The sequence below is a fragment of the Monomorium pharaonis genome, chromosome 9, assembly GCF_013373865.1.
Source record: "Monomorium pharaonis isolate MP-MQ-018 chromosome 9, ASM1337386v2, whole genome shotgun sequence".
NCBI classification, from domain to species: domain Eukaryota; kingdom Metazoa; phylum Arthropoda; class Insecta; order Hymenoptera; family Formicidae; genus Monomorium; species Monomorium pharaonis.
In genome coordinates, this window is record NC_050475.1 from 17,917,018 (window position 1) to 17,932,864 (window position 15,847).

At 41.3% G+C, this 15,847-nt stretch overlaps 2 protein-coding genes across 7 annotated transcripts in view; one reads left to right on the forward strand and one right to left on the reverse strand.

The window, feature by feature from the left end:
• Positions 1-146: 146 nt before the first annotated feature.
• Positions 147-13,947, reverse strand: LOC105834056 (slit homolog 2 protein). 4 transcript variants are annotated; one of them, XM_012676268.3, is made up of 6 exons: positions 12,938-13,947; positions 10,376-10,441; positions 9,609-10,039; positions 8,507-8,843; positions 3,877-4,464; positions 147-2,972 (listed from the first exon to the last, which is right to left on the reverse strand). In XM_012676268.3, exons 3-6 carry the CDS (start codon positions 10,004-10,006, stop codon positions 1,440-1,442), a joined length of 2,856 nt encoding a protein of 951 aa, XP_012531722.1. In that variant the 5' UTR covers positions 10,007-10,039; positions 10,376-10,441; positions 12,938-13,947; the 3' UTR covers positions 147-1,439. The 4 variants fall into 4 exon arrangements, with proteins under 4 accessions (XP_012531722.1, XP_036147559.1, XP_012531721.1 ...); XM_036291666.1 differs by having other exon boundaries at positions 10,376-10,478; XM_012676267.3 differs by lacking the exon at positions 12,938-13,947 and adding an exon at positions 11,322-12,400.
• The window catches only part of LOC105834055 (cytospin-A), a 57,829-nt gene continuing 46,452 nt past the window's right edge, over positions 4,471-15,847 (forward strand). Inside the window, exon 1 of one of the 3 annotated variants that reach the window (XM_012676265.3) lies at positions 4,471-5,426. In XM_012676265.3, the coding sequence (XP_012531719.1) occupies positions 5,250-5,426 (177 nt within the window). In that variant the 5' untranslated portion in view covers positions 4,471-5,249. The remainder of the gene's footprint in view (positions 5,427-15,847) is intronic. The other 2 variants (XM_012676252.3, XM_012676266.3) reach the window with 2 other exon arrangements.

The following is a 15,847-nucleotide window of genomic DNA, read 5'->3' on the forward strand; positions in this document are numbered from 1 at the left end:
GGAATGTCTTACATTTAATAAGTACATTAACGTATACTTAAACTATAACAATCGATATTCGTATAGTTCTCTAATATAATATTAAAATAATGTAAATGATAACAGATGAAAACAATTAAATAAGGTAGAAAATAACAGAAGAGAAATAAATTTTGCACAAAATAAATCTTTATTAAGACTCATCTTTAGTAGCAAATGTCGTTACAATCTTGACAGTAAATATATTATGTACAATTCATTCCTTTTATATTAATATAAATATTATAAATGAACACAGGTAAAAAGTACTTTTAGCGTCGCACTAGTACAAATCTTTATGGCACGTGAATGTTTGCTGCCGTAGACATATAATTATAATATAATGCAATGCCTAATGTAACTTTTTTTGTTCACATTCCTCTGAATTCCTCGTTTATATTATAATGATGATCTCTGTCAGCAATATGAGAGTTCAATCAAATTCTGATTAACTTAATTATTCATTAAATGGATAAAATTATTATAATTAACGCCTAAAAAGAGAATTAAATTAAGAAACGAATTATATAATTAAAATTTTTATTTCAAGTAATTTTTTCAAAAGATTTCATAGATTTTTTCATAGATTTAATCGATGATCAATTTATTAAGTAATCTATTTTATTAATACAAATAAAATTATTAATTTTTTATCGTTAAAAACTTTGCTTCAAGCAGTTCTGTTCGCTTAACTTGGTTAATCAATTTATCATAAATAATATATCTGTAATATATTTTATTACAAACAGAATTGTTAATGTTTTGTTTAACACATGAAAAAAAAGATTAAATTAGTTAACAAATTATGTAATTAAAATTTCAAGCAATCTTGTCAGTTATATTAATATTAAATGTTAATTAAGTTAATTAAAATTTAATCGAAGTTACTCTGAAGTCTTGCAAATAATTAATTATCGATACTTGGGATTCCATTCCCATCGTGATGTATCTGATGTGACAACGACGTCCGTAAATTGTGCTGCGTGCGACAAACAGGTACTAACGATCTAAGCAATCTAACGAAGTATCTAGAGATCGACAAGCGTTGTCCTATGTACGATATTATCTAATTTATACATTAGTTACTTCGAAGTTTAAGTTTAATATATATGCATTCGCAAAAATAAATATATGTATTTATTAGTTATAAGCGCTTTCGCGATATATGAACACATTGAATTGACAACATTAACAATACCAAATCCTTGCTTACTGCAGAAGCAGCTTTGCTTTCAAATCTATCTATTGATCGAAATCACTCTTATCTGTATATTTTATCGAAACATTGTTATTTATCATCCGAACGTGATTTTTGATCCAACGATGGATAAACTTGTAAAACTGTCTCGTCTATTGATAAGACAGAGTCTTCGAAAATCTTCATTCTGGCCTTATAACTTTTGCCTTTATTCGTTGAACGATTAACGCATCCGTACCGCAAAGAATAATGCAAATGCCAAAAATAATGTCAAGCTCTTTTCCAGTTCTACGTTGCTTGCCGTCGAGCATTCTGGCGGACAATCCGGCTCAACGGTTCGATTTTCATAGAGAAGGTTTCTCATAATCTTCTTGCCCTCGCACGAGTTCTCCACCTTAATGAACTTGATCTTTTGCGTTTCAAGAAACTGCTCCAGGTCCATGCGGCAGCGCCACTTGAGTGGATTGCCGGTAAACTCGACGATATGTAGATTCGGCATATTCTGAAAATCGCTCGTGAAAATGCACTGCAGATCGTTGCCCTCGAGGTTCAGATAGACCAGCTTGTGCAGCTTGCTGAAGGCGCCCGGTGCAATGTAGCGGATCGAGTTGCCGCGTAGATCCAGCCGCTCGAGACGTTCTATATCGAACCAGTCAGCCTCGACCGACGTCAGCGGATTATCCTGAATGGTGAGCCGTTCCAAAGAATCCAGACCCCTGAAAGCACCGGGCGTAATCGTTCTCAGGCCGCAGTTCCTGATGATTAGCTCCTGCAGGTTTCGGAAACCGTAGAGAGAGTTAACCGGAAGGACGGACAAATGACCCTTTTGGAATTCGATGGAAACGGCGTCGCGTGGTACGTTCTTCAGCAACAGCAGATTACCACCCACGCAACGATACCGTGGTTCCGTGGACCCGTTAATCTTGAAGCAAGAGCCCTCGAGGGTCTCGTTGTAGAGGCCGAACGAGGGGGGCTCGGTCGTGGTGGTCCACGGGATGGACACCGCCGTTGTGGAAGGCGTCGGTGGTAATCCGGTGACGTAACAGTCGTCGTTCACCTCGAACAAGGAGTGGCGATCGTACGGTATCCTGCGAGAGTCCAGGAAGCTGGCCAGCTTGGTACCGCACAGACAACTCCACGGGTTGCCCGATACCTTGAGGGAAAACAGATTCGGCATCTTGCGCGCCATGTATTCCACGCCGAGGCAATTCATATAATTCTCGGATATGTCAAGACTATGCAGATGCGGCAGAGTGTTGAATAACTCATTGGGAATCCGATAGATGTGATTGCGCGAGAGGTCCAGATGTTGCAGATTCGTCAGGCCTTCCATCGCCTCGGGGGTCACCGTTTTCAGCTGATTGCCGTGCAGCGACAACTGCTCCAAATTATATAGATCAATAAATGCGCGATACTCGATTGTCTCGACAGCGGAGTCGCGTAATTCCAGCCGGGACAACCAGCCGTTGAAACGGCTGAACGCTCGTGTCGGGATCGTCTTCAGATTCGAGAGGACGATGCGGATGGTGTGGGCTGACTGAGGTAAGACGTCCAATTCGCTGAGCGAGGTGATGCCGCTACAAGTGTAAATCTGTAACGACAATTTGGTCTTATCTCGAACACAGGTACCTCTGTGGACCGGCGGTCTCTCTGTGGGAATTTCAATGATCGGCTTTATCACGGTGATGTTTCTCTGGCTCAGAGTGTCATCAAAAGTGGTCCAATACACATGGCCAACCGAGGTTGTCAGGTCGGTCTAAAAAAAAAAGAGAGAGAGGTAAAAAGAGACTAGATATTAGAGATCCCAGATAGCACAAAATACTGATAAAGTATTTATAAAATATTTATAAAAAGGAAAAATAAGCTGAAGTAAATAAATATTACTATAAAAAGGAAAAATATTTATGATAAATATTTTGTACATATTTTTATGTCCGAGTTTGTCAGGTATAAAAAAAATTATGATAAACATTTATGAAAATATTTAAAATAAATATTTATACCATTATTATCAAAGAATATAAAAAATATTTCAAGTTCATATACCATAAATATTTTTCAGTACATTTTAAAAATATATTCTGTATATTGTTAATAATAATTTGTGTAACATTTCTAAATGGTTTATGGAAAATAATAATATAATCTTTAAAAAATATTTTTTGAAAATTTGTAAAATGTTTATAAATATTTATGATAATATTTTGTGCTATCTGAGATTGCTTATTATTATTAGAAATGCTTAATGAAGTTGGAAGTTTGGACTAGTTGGAAAGTTTAAGGACCTATTTCAAATTTGCTTCTTTGCTTCGCCTTTAGGAAAATTTACTTTAAATGAAGTTAAAATTTTCAAAATTACCTTACAAATTAAAAAGTTTACTGAAGAAATTTTTAGGTAATATTTAGGTAATTTAAGGTATATAAAAGGTTTATCTAAAGTAATTTAAGCCTTTTCCCAAGGGATCTAATCGGTAAATTAAATTCGTTCTTGATTTTGACTTCATCAGTGATTATTTTGTACCGTACTGTTCCGTTAACGTAGATATGGGATTAGTTTTTATTTACAAGAGAACCGGATTAAATTATTGAACATTTCGTTTTCGAATGCCAATTATCGGAATCGCTTTCAGATTTTCTCTCTCCCGAGTGCCGCCACTTACGTGCGGGTGCTGCCATCTGTCGCCCGGTTCAAGGACTTCGTCCGTGTCGTAACAGCGACCGGCGATCTCGAAGCCGACGTTGCGGTTCGTCAGGTAACTCTGCAGATTCCTGCGGCAGTCGCAGTACCACGGGTTACCGAGGATCTCGAGCCGCTCGAGGTGCCGCAGATGCGCCAGCTCGTCCAACGGTAGGCAACGCAGCCGATTGTAACGCAGGTCCAGCTGCTGCAGGCTGCCGGCGAGGGGGCGCAGCGCGCCATGCTCGACGCGCTCGATGCCGTTGCGCACGAGCACCAATTGGCGGAGCGCGACGAGATCGCCGAACCAATGGGCGGCGACCGCGGGCAGCCGGTTGCCGACGAGCGTGAGCCGTTGCAGCTGATGCAGACCGGCGAACGCGCCCGGCTCGATCGCGCCGATCGAGCAATCGCGCAGATCCAGGCTGCGCAAGCTGTTGCCGAAGCGGAAGAACGCGTACGCGGGCAGACGTTCGATCTGCAGCCCCGTGATCTGAATCCACGTCGTCCGGTCTGGCAGACGGTCCAGCGACGTCAGCGCGCTCGTCTGGAAACGGTGGCCGGGACGTTCCTGCGCGACAGAAAGAAAAAGAGATAGAGAGAGAGAGAGAGAGCGAGATAAGATATATGGATACGCGATCGCGATTACAGAGGTGAGCGTGCAATCCGCTCGTGCTGTGCGGCTACGTCTCTACGGTTGATGTGTTATTTTACCTTCAATTCGCAGTGTGTCGGTACAGGCCGCGGCAGCCGAGATTTCGCGAATCTCGCCCAATGTCCAACCGAGTGATTCGTCAAATTGCAATTATCGACGTGGACCGTGCGACGGAGTTAAGAGCTTACAATCGCGGAGTAATCGCATCGACGATAACGCGCCGCTGCAACCTTTGCCTCCTACGCGACTCGTATCGGCGCGCGCGATTTTTCGTCAATCCCACGGCGAGCCAATCAAGGCGATAGCCCCGGGTGTCACGTGACCCGGCTCGCTCGAGCCTCGGCGACTCTCGCCCCTCCTCCCCTCCCGCGTCCATCGCGTCGTCGTTCTCTCGATCACCGCCGTGCGTTCCCGCGCATTGGGAATACAGGAATACGCACCGTGTGGACGAACCCCTTCGGGAATCGCGTGTCGCCGGCCGGTGACCGCAGCCCAGTCCCCCTTGCCGCCCCGGGGCGCAGGAAGAGGGCGGAAGGAAGTCGGCGTCGTCCCCCGCGCAGACAGGCCCGCGCGCGTCCCGCGGATCACGTGATCCGCGGCGTCCGCCATATGTCGCGCGCGGTTTTCGCCGGAGCGGCGGACAACGTGTGCGCGCGTCGCCGGCAACAAACGCTTTTCCGCGGGGCGTCGTGTCGGTCCGGATGTCGCGCGCGACTTTCGGCGGCCGCCTCGAGGCGAGGCAGCGCGCCACCGTCACCACCGCCGGCACCCGGAAGGAACCGCCGAAGGTGGACAAGGACGCCCGAGGGGATGCCGGATACGCGAGGGCCGTTCGCGGCGGCTGCGCCGCCGCCAAGATCGCGGATCCGTCCGATAAGGTGAGTTTGTTTGTTTGTTTGTTTATTGAATTATTTCGGAGGGAAACGAGACGTTTTTCAAGCGCGACAACGGCATTTTTAGCTTGCGCACTAGCAAATCAAAATTGCTGATTTAGTTAACGGTATGAGATAGCTAGCGTGTTTTGATGTGTTTAAATGTTATGTATACAGAAAGAAGGCTGTTGCGAAAAGGCCTATTTGGGGAAAATAAAGTAGATAAGGTAGACATTTGTGTTCTGTAGTTTTTGAAACTCGCAATTCGAAGATGTCAAACGCAACATAATGTTTTCGTACGTTTGCACCGAGTCGGGGGGAGGGGAAGCCGTCTCGAACATGTTCGTGCAAGCAAAAGTCCGTTGCGTCTTTATTTCGCTAGTAAACGTAGAATTTTTATAAAATGTTCTAGATTTCTTAATATCAAAACACGAACAGTATCAACGATGCATATATTTATCTCGCGACCACTTGTTTTTCATCAATTTAAAGTCAACTTTTTTATTCCTGTTATGACATGATTTTAACTAGTAATTTTAACCATCGGATTGCTTGAAAAAAAATACAAGAAACAACGTTTATTTTATTTTCCCCGACTACAAAAACAGGCCTTTTAATGGAAAATAAATTGTGCAATCGTCTTTTTATCTCCACAAGGATCAACAGAAATTCTAACAAGCTAATTTCTATAATTTAAAACAATAAATTTACAATTCTTTCGATAGATTTGTTCTAGTGTTAATAAATCAGTTTCGCGAACGATTACATTTTATTGTTTTATTGTTTTATTGTCTCTTAAGTGGATGTATTACATTTTCAAAATAATGAAAAAATATTTAGAACCTTGTTCCATATTATATGTGAAAATAATATAAAATATTTTGCGGCAATCTCTCTGGGATAAAAAATTATCTCAATAGAGAAATAGAAATGTGATATAATAGAAATGTAATTTAAAAATTAATAAAATCTGAACTTTTGTATATTAATGCTTTAAAATGATTTATGTAGAGTTTCATTGTGATGATATAGATTAATTATTCTGTAAATTAATATAATTTATTTATCTACACTTATATCTGCATAATGGGGTTTAATGTAACTTTGCATAAGATATTTTGAATATTTAAAGTACTTATGTAAAAAATCATTTTTTTGAAGTAATTTCAATTTTAATAACATGTAAATAAATTATAAAATGTGTTGTTAAATAGAAATTTAATATATAATAATTGGAGAATATTAGACCGATAAATAAAAATTTAATATTTTCACAAAAAAACTTTTATATGTATATAATTTATTTATAATAAATATTAACACATTTCCAATTTCAATTTACTTTGCAGAGTTTTATATATAATACATCTTTAAAGTGAGCATGAGATTTTCTGTAGTATTACTGCAAGGGAATTTCTATTTCTGTTTTTTTTATATAAAACTTGACTTTTATAGTATATCTTGAAATTGCCGAGTTTGCGATTGCAATGACGAACGTTTGAGAGATTTGTTTATTCTCTATTACGAGAAATCAACAAAATGATGAATAGAAATGGATGAGAAATCGCATCTAATTAATTTTTGCAACATATATTAATGAGCGTCCGAATAATTTTGATTGTTTCTAATTAAATACCGCCTAGCAGTTTACACTCATTTATGGCATTTATTTTCGCGTTCATGTTCGTGCTAAATTATATTAATTGCGGCGTCTGCTTTTCCTTCATGTGTATGAAAACGATTAACAGGAATAGAGACGCCCGAGATTAACGACATTACACGGTCGTTAGAAGCGCAATTACATTCTTAATTAGCTATCATGCGCGAAGCATTAGCATTAAATTTCGACTTTCACCCGCGATACGTGCGGACGATAAGGACGGCTTTTTAGACGATAGAAGAAACGCACGGCGGCGAGAGACGCCCGCGAGAGAGACACATTGTGCGATATTATCAGGCACGCAATTATGATACAGGCGTTTCTGTTTCATCCCACGGTTCGATCCCCCTCCTGAAACGCGATACTTCGAAAAACAACGCGGTTCAAACCGTATTGCCTTACTGCCGGTATATCGGTGCACAAAGCGGTCGCAGCTTATTTCACAAGATCGCGAGACGGACGATATGTTTGGAAAACTCCGCAATATTTATCTAACGCTTTCACGATGTCTCCTTAAATTCTCGAAATTCAATTTGAATTCGTCTGAATCGGAAATCTCAATCCTTTTATTCTGAGAAAAAAATATTGTTAATTTGACACAATTTTTCAACTAAATTAAAATTTTGCAAGTTCAAGAATTTATGCATTTAACTTAAATGCACAAATTTCAATTCAAGTATTTATATAGTTAATTGAAATATAAAAATATTTGAATAGACAAAATTTAATTCGGTTGGAAAATTTCGTCAAATTAAGAACGTTTTTTTTCTCAGTGTGCTGTTGGTGTCTATTCGCAAAAAGAAGACGGTTAAAGTTATCTTTATTTGAATACAGATTTGAAGATAATTTTGTTAAATCTACTATTAACATAATTATGTGGGACGCTTGAGCTGGTTGCTAGAATGTCAAAACTTTTTGCAGTATTTTCGTCATTGTGCTTAATCATGGTGCCTTCATATTTAATAATTATTTTGATGGTTCGAAAAAATTATTTTCTAATCTGTATCAACATTTTTAGATATTTTAGCAAAAACGTTCTTTCTTTGTAAATATCGAAATCATTCTATGATATTGGTTCCCATAAATGCTCCTCAATTATCGTCATATAAATAAAATAAAAATTTGATTAATTGTTTGGATCTCTTTAGACATACTATTATTATATTATTATTATTGTACCATTATTATACTTTCTAAATTGTAATCAGTGTATTTTCACTGATTCGCAGTGATATACTTAACCGTGATAATTAATGATTATCCATTGGCTTTAATGATTTTTATGTTAGAATTAGTATATAATTACTGAAAGATCAGTGTACTTATTTTGCTGATTTCAGTGATTTCTCACTGATTATAATTTAGAGAGTATATAAAAACTGACGCTGTATGTATTGCGTTATTGAGCCCTAAACAATTGATTTACCTGGAGACCACCTCCTATCGGCTCGATGGTTATCGTCGGAGGCAGAAGCGGGATTTCGATCTGTGTCATGCACTGTGGATTTCGGCGCATGAGGCAGACCTTCGGTCGAAATCTGCACTCTATCTCCTGGATGATCGATCTCTCGCGAAAGAACTTGTCCATTCTGATGCGGCACTCGCACAGCCACGGGTTACCGTCGATGCGCACGGTCCTGAGCGCGGTCAGATGCGACAGCTCCTCCACCGACAGACAATCGAGGTCATTGTCGCGCAAGTCCAGGGTCTCCAGTCGCGGTAACATGCGAAAAACGTCGGGCTCGACGTGCACCAGGCCGCATCTGGTGAAAAAGAGACGCGTGCTTTACTTACTTCGTGTGCTGCCGCAAGCGCGCATTTTAACTCTCGGCTTCTCGATATTCGAATCAAGATCAATAAAAAAAAAAAACCGGAGAATTTTGTGTTCTCAGGTTCAAAATCAAAACAAGAGAGAATAATAATTAAACAGTTGACGAATAACAATTAAATATTACAATAGTTAAAAATCTCAGCGTTGCGAAAATATATCGTTTTCACATAGATTCTTTGGATTCTGAAATTCTTTTAGAAGAACTTTTAATTGGCAACTGAGCTTAACTCCTCGGTCTTTACTAATCGCGTTTAATATCTAATCGTCAATATTCGGACATCGAATGACATCATGGTCGCAACGGTGCAGCGAGCAAGTAACTGGGTCGTCGACATTACCGAATGTATAATCGTCGGACGGTTTACATAAGCTGCTGCACGTGGCCTCGATCTATCGACGTCCTCGAATTTGATATAACGACGTAGGACAATATTGCTATCGATGACATTTTGTATGAGTCACGAATGTGGCGTCGATTGCCACGGGTGAGATGAAACAAAAAGGTCCTTAATCGATAACAAGAGTTCAACAATTCCTATGTCACAATCATTTTAGGATCAATTCAATTTCCGCGGGCTGAAAAAAAGAAGGCTAATTTCTTCTTTAATATTTCCGAATTCCGTCGCGTTATCTTCTTCTTATTGTAATTTTATAATCGAGCGACGCTCGTGGACTGCGAGAGGCAAACACGCGATACCTGTCCAGGACCAGTCGTCTGAGGTGCGGCAGGTGACGGAACCACGCGGCCCTCACCGCGTGGATCCTCGTGCCGTGGAATATCAGCCAGTCGAGCCGTTGCAGGCCGCGAAATGCCTCGGGTTCGATCGCGTTTATGTGGCAATTGTAGAAGGACAGGCGGCGCAGATGCGGGAATCGGCGGAACGCGTCGTTGGGGATCGCGTGGAAGCGCGACACCGAGAACTCGATCCACTCGGTCTCGCTGGAGAGCTCGTCGAGGTCGCCCAGGTCGCCGTGGATGCACGCGTAGGCGATCGACCGATCGTTGTCGGCGATCGGCGCTAAGCTGCATTTGCCGTGCACTCGGCCAATTAGGCCGACCAACGCCCAAAGCAGTAATAATGAATTGATGGCCATCCTTCCTCGTGATCGCGGTCGCCAGTGGGTCACCTGGAGGGAGGGTACGCCGTTAACACGATATCGATGGTTATTTGCGAAATTGAATTCAAATCTCAGTGACATGAAAGGGATATGTTTCATAAAATGTCAATCAATGTAATATTAATGAGATATATGGTGCAAGTGTGTGTAAATGTAATGTAACTCACGTCTTCAAAACTTATAAAATTGAAACCTTTATTATTTAATTTAATTTTATTGGCTTGATATAAAATGACAATTGCTAAATTAATTTGTTGTATTATTATATATTAATAGAAATACTAAACATTCAAAACGAAGTAGGAATGCTTCTATAATATCGAGATATAGTGAACATCTTTTTACCTGAAAACTCGTATTGATATTGCGTAATCTCGCCCTCTCACTCTGTGGCTTGGAATCGTTTCAGTCCTAGAATCATGCGAAGCAAACTAATATCTCTTGATATCTGAAATATGCGCAAAAGAACAATAAAGGAAGCAATAAATTATCGCGCGACAACTACTTGCGCATTTCAGTTATGATAAGTTTCGCGATGATCTCACGGTCGAAGAATAAACACAGACCTAAAATGCTGATGCATTAAGTGCATACGGGTAATGCCAAATTTTCATTTTGAAGCACGCTCAAAGTGTCGTTAGAATAATCTTTGCGGTACTGTCCGCTGAAGAGATTTCAACCGACGAGTTTGACGTAACGTTTGGTTTGCACGGAGCCAACTAAAAGAGTCAAATAGATTTTTTTTGCATATCTAATGAACGTTCGGGCTGCTGCTCAGCAGATGTGATCTCGTACGACGCGTGACCATAAAAAAGAAAATCAAGGCCGCGTTAAATCAGTTTTCAACACAGATGTACACGCGAAGTCAGCCCTACCACGTTTGTTGTTATTATTATTAGGCAGCATCGTGCGCAGTTGAATAAAGATTACGAAATACAAGTCTCATTTGGAAACTCGTAACATATATTCGTTGGAAGGACACTAACTCACGTCCCTTTGAACCAATTGACTTTTATCCTCCTCTCTTCACTTATTCTATCTTTTTCCAATTCTTCGAAATTAGAAAAAGATAAAAAGTAAGTTAAACCGAGATTAAAGTTAAACGCGAATTACTAGAAATAGGACAGAATATGAGATTCTAAATCCGATTTGTTTTTTTTTTCTTCCTTTTTTTTCTTTCGGAGATAACTAATATTTTTTTCGAGGAACATATTCGCCGATCGATGGCAGAATTCCCAGAACGTTCGTACGGATTCGTGATCTCGCAACCGCGCATTTCGGATTAACTCACCGCAGACGAGCGTGGCACCGCGTAAACAATGTTCCTCGACCTCGACCACGACGCCACTCGATGGGCACTGCGACGCGTCGCGCGGCACTGACGCTCGCATCTGTCAAAAAAGCGGAAGAGCCACGGCGAGGTCTGCCGCCACCGCCGCCACCCACGGGCCTAAACACGCCGTTTCTGCCAAGAAGAGACGCTGATTTTCCCGACGGCAGGCGAGATCCTCCCCACCGCCGCGCGCCGGTCAGCCGATCAGTCGGAGCGGCGCGCGCGCGCTCCTTTAATGGCACTTATATTTTTCCGATCGCGCGGCTACCAACAACACGTGTGTGTCGTTCGCATTTTCAGTAACGACCTCGTGGAAGTTTCCGACCGTTCGCGATCGCGACGGAACGAAACCCGGTGATCTCGCGGCGAGGGGAGAAAAAATCGAACCGCGGTTTTTAACTCTAAGCGACGGCTCTTTTAATTACGCGAAAAAAAAAACAGCCGCTCTTTAATCGAGCGGTTTTTTTTTTGCACCCGAGCAAAAAAGGAAAACGTTTCTGCGCGTTGGCGCGTGAAAATCGATGATGGAAACGTCCTAGCAGTACATCGGCAGTAATGTTCTCTTGCGAAAAGCGCGAAGAGCGTTCTAATGACTCGTATCGCGATCGATATAGAAACGCGGGGGAGGGGGAGAAAAAGAAATGCATCCGGAAATTGCGCGTTCCGTTCGGCCCGCGTCGAAATGCGACTGAGCTCGCGAATCTGCCGCTTCCTCGTTATATAAGCGCGCGTAAGGCCAAGGTCGCCCTTGCTCCCTGCATGCGCCGGTAATGGACGCACACGGTGTGCATTGGTGTGCATTGCACACCCGATGATTCCCGCCGCTGCAACGACCTATCTTTAGCACGGCGCGCTCTAGTTTGGCATAAAGCTAGTAGACGCGTAATATGCGACGCGGGACGCGCGCGTGTGGGGGGTGGCTGACAGTGAATTTTTGTTCCGGGCGGAGACGAGCGGCAGAGACGTCGCGTTCGCGTGAACGCCTCTCCGCGTAATATTTACATTAACACATTGAGAAAAAAAAATGTTAATTTGACTAAATTTTCCAACTAAATTAAATTTCGTCTATTTAGGTATTTATATATTTCAAATAACTGTATGTGTAAATACTTGAATTGAAGTTTGTGCATTTTAAGTTAAATGAATAAGTTCTTGAACTGGCAAAATTTTAGTTTAGTTGAAAAATTTTGTCAAATCACCAAAATTTTTTTCTCAGTGCACAGTACACGGATATTTACACGAGAAAGTTGCAGTTTATTTAAGTAGATTGTTTCTCGTAGTCACGCGAAAAAAGCGATTTTGCCGAGGTGTCCGAAAATTTAGTGAGTTTGATAGACGAATCTGAAATATTATAATTTTTATTTGATCATCAAAACAATTATGCAAGATGCTCAAGGTAGTTGGTAGAATATGAACATTTTTTTGAAGCATTGCTTATTATACTTGAGCATCTTCAGTCCAACAAAATTGTTCTCTTATCTATACCTTTTTACCGTTAACATTTTAATTACCTCAGCGACATCGTTTATTTCTGTACGTATGTTAAATTATTTATTAAAAAAATACATTCTTACCCTTATTAATAATATAACACTTCTGAGTTAAAGGTGTTCGTCGAAGACCTTCACGGTTTCTGAAGATTATGAACCCGTCGTTTTATGTTAATGAAAAAACAAAACACTGCGCGCTTTAAAAAAACATCGAGCTCGGAGCAACTTAATAGCGTTAAGATATTTAACGAAGCGTCGCACCGTCGCGATCAGATCGCGACAGATTTTTTTTCCGTTCGTCAGCACGAGGCTCGCTCTTCCGAACGAACTCCGCTCGCGCCTTCGGTCGTTTTTTTTTCCACCCTCCGTGTGAAAACGCCCGCGCCCTTTCGCGCCCCACCCTTGCACTCGATCGTGTACTCACGTGGCACCGCGCGATCGGTCCACACCTGCGTCAATCCGCTACTACGCCCCGCGAAAATGGTAACGCTCTTCAAGCCGCCAAGGTCTCTCGCGACGCGCTGACGACGACGACGACGACGTCGAGGTCCCTCCACGTCTCCCTCGGTCGCCTTCTTCTTCTTCTTCCTTCGACTGCCGTCTCAGTTCCACTTGTACTGTTGCATTTACGACGATACGCACGTACGCGGTGCACACGCTAGCGTGACGAAACGCGTACCGTTTCAAAACGCTCCGCTTCGTCGTCCAGTTTCGTTCCTAATCTCCTCTGTCCCGTCGTCCTCTTCCGCGTGCGTCACGGTCGATTTCTAATTTTCGCACGAGATTCCGGTATCTCGAGTACAAATAAAGACGAGGGAGTTTTCGAATTTTCGATCGGGCGAATTAGATCTCTCCTCCGGTATAGAGCGTGCCTTTCTAACGTTTCAACGCGGAGTTGGCAAGGTTCTCCTTGGCAAAGCGGAAGAGAGAAAATTTCTGAAGGCCCTCGGACACGTATTATTGCAGTGGCAGTGGACTTGAACTTGCAGATATATTCGTCGACCGTTTTGCAACTGACTTTTCTCCGGTGGGAGGAAAAAAGCCGTTTCCGCGACGCTGAAACTTGATCTTTAAACTTGAACTTAAAATTTCTTCAAGACTCCATTTTAAACGCCAAGGTTTTGTTATCTAATTGCATCGATATATTTTAAATTCAAATAGAAAAAGTCGAGTGTAAAAATTGATATATAAAGAATCTATCGTTAAAATTGAAATATAACTTCTCGAACGTTATAAGCCAAAAATTCAGTCAGACAATTCAGTTTTATCGAACTTAAAATAAGCATTGCGTTGAGCCTTGAGCAAGGAGGATATCAATTATTTTCTTGCTCAGTCGAGCCGTAAAAAGCGTATTAGAGCATTAATATAGACACGTAAGTGCTCGTAAGAAAACTTGTAATTACGATGAGACGACATTGTGCGCAGCGGTACGTGCGTTGTTATTACCCAGTCCATCGATAACTCGCGTCTCACGATACGCAATTAATACGTTATGCAATGTCACGGGCTAGTCCAGAAAATGACTGTGAAGTTAGCCCCACATTTTTAAATTTTAAAAAAATTAATCGGAGTGCCAGTTGCCCCCGCACGAGTGCAACAGTGCTGAGTCAAATTTAAAAAGAGTGCAACCGTTTAAAACAAAGAAATTCCAATTTCAAAAATGGGGGGGCCAACTTCACGCAGCCCCCCATTTAAAAAAAAAAATTTTTTTTCTTGCGGATTTTAAAAGATTTCAAAGAGTGCTACAGTGCACCGATGAGTGCGAAGAGAGTGCAATCAAAATAACCCCAGAATTTAAAATTAAAGTAAAATCCAAAATTTGGCTGTATCTTTGTCAATTTTGACTTTAGCGCTTCGGGCCATAAGAGACTTCGAAAGCACTCGTGCGGGGGCAAACGGCACTCCCGCGAAAACACCAAAATTCGCAAAAAAAAATTTTTTCTCGGGAACATAGAAAATTTTTGAAGACGAAGAAACTTTGAGTGGCTGCATCTTCGTCAATATTGACTTTAGCGCTTCGGGCCTTAAGAGACTTCGAAAGCACTCGTGCGGGGGCAAACAGCACTGCCGCGAAAACATCAAAATTCGCAAGAAAAAATTTTCACTCGGGACTTAGAAATTTTTTAAATCTGAAACTTTAAGTGGCTGCATCTTTGTCAATTTTGACTTTAGCGCTTCGAGCCTTAAGAGACTTCGAAAACACTCGTGCGGGGGCCAACGGCACTCCAACGAAAATTTCAAAATTCCGAAAAAAAATTTTTCTTGTAAACTTACAAATTTTTCGAAACTTTAAGTGGCTGCATCTTCGTCAATATTGACTTTAGCGCTTCGGGCCTTAAGAGACTTCGAAAGCACTCGTGCGGGGGCAAAGAGCACTGCCGCGAAAACATCGAAATTCGCAAAAAAAATTTTTAATCGGGACTTAGAAATTTTTCAAATCTGAAACTTTGAGTGGCTGCAACTTCGTTAATACTAACCTTAGCGCTTTAAGTCATAAGAGACATCAAAAGCACTCGTGCGGGGGCCAACGGCACTCCAACAAAAATTTTAAAATTCCGAAAAAAAATTTTTCTCGTAAACTTAAAAATTTTTCCAAACTTTAAGTGGCTGCATCTTCGTCAATATTGACTTTAGCGCTTCGGGCCTTAAGAGACTTCGAAAGCACTCGTGCGGGGGCAAAGAGCACTGCCGCGAAAACATCGAAATTCGCAAAAAAAATTTTTAATCGGGACTTAGAAATTTTTCAAATCTGAAACTTTGAGTGGCTGCAACTTCGTTAATACTAACCTTAGCGCTTTAAGTCATAAGAGACATCAAAAGCACTCGTGCGGGGGCCAACGGCACTCCAACAAAAATTTTAAAATTCCGAAAAAAAATTTTTCTCGTAAACTTAAAAATTTTTCCAAACTTTAAGTGGCTGCATCTTCGTCAATATTGACTTTAGCGCTTCGGGCCTTAAGAGACTTCGAAAGCACTCGTGCGGGGGCAAAGAGC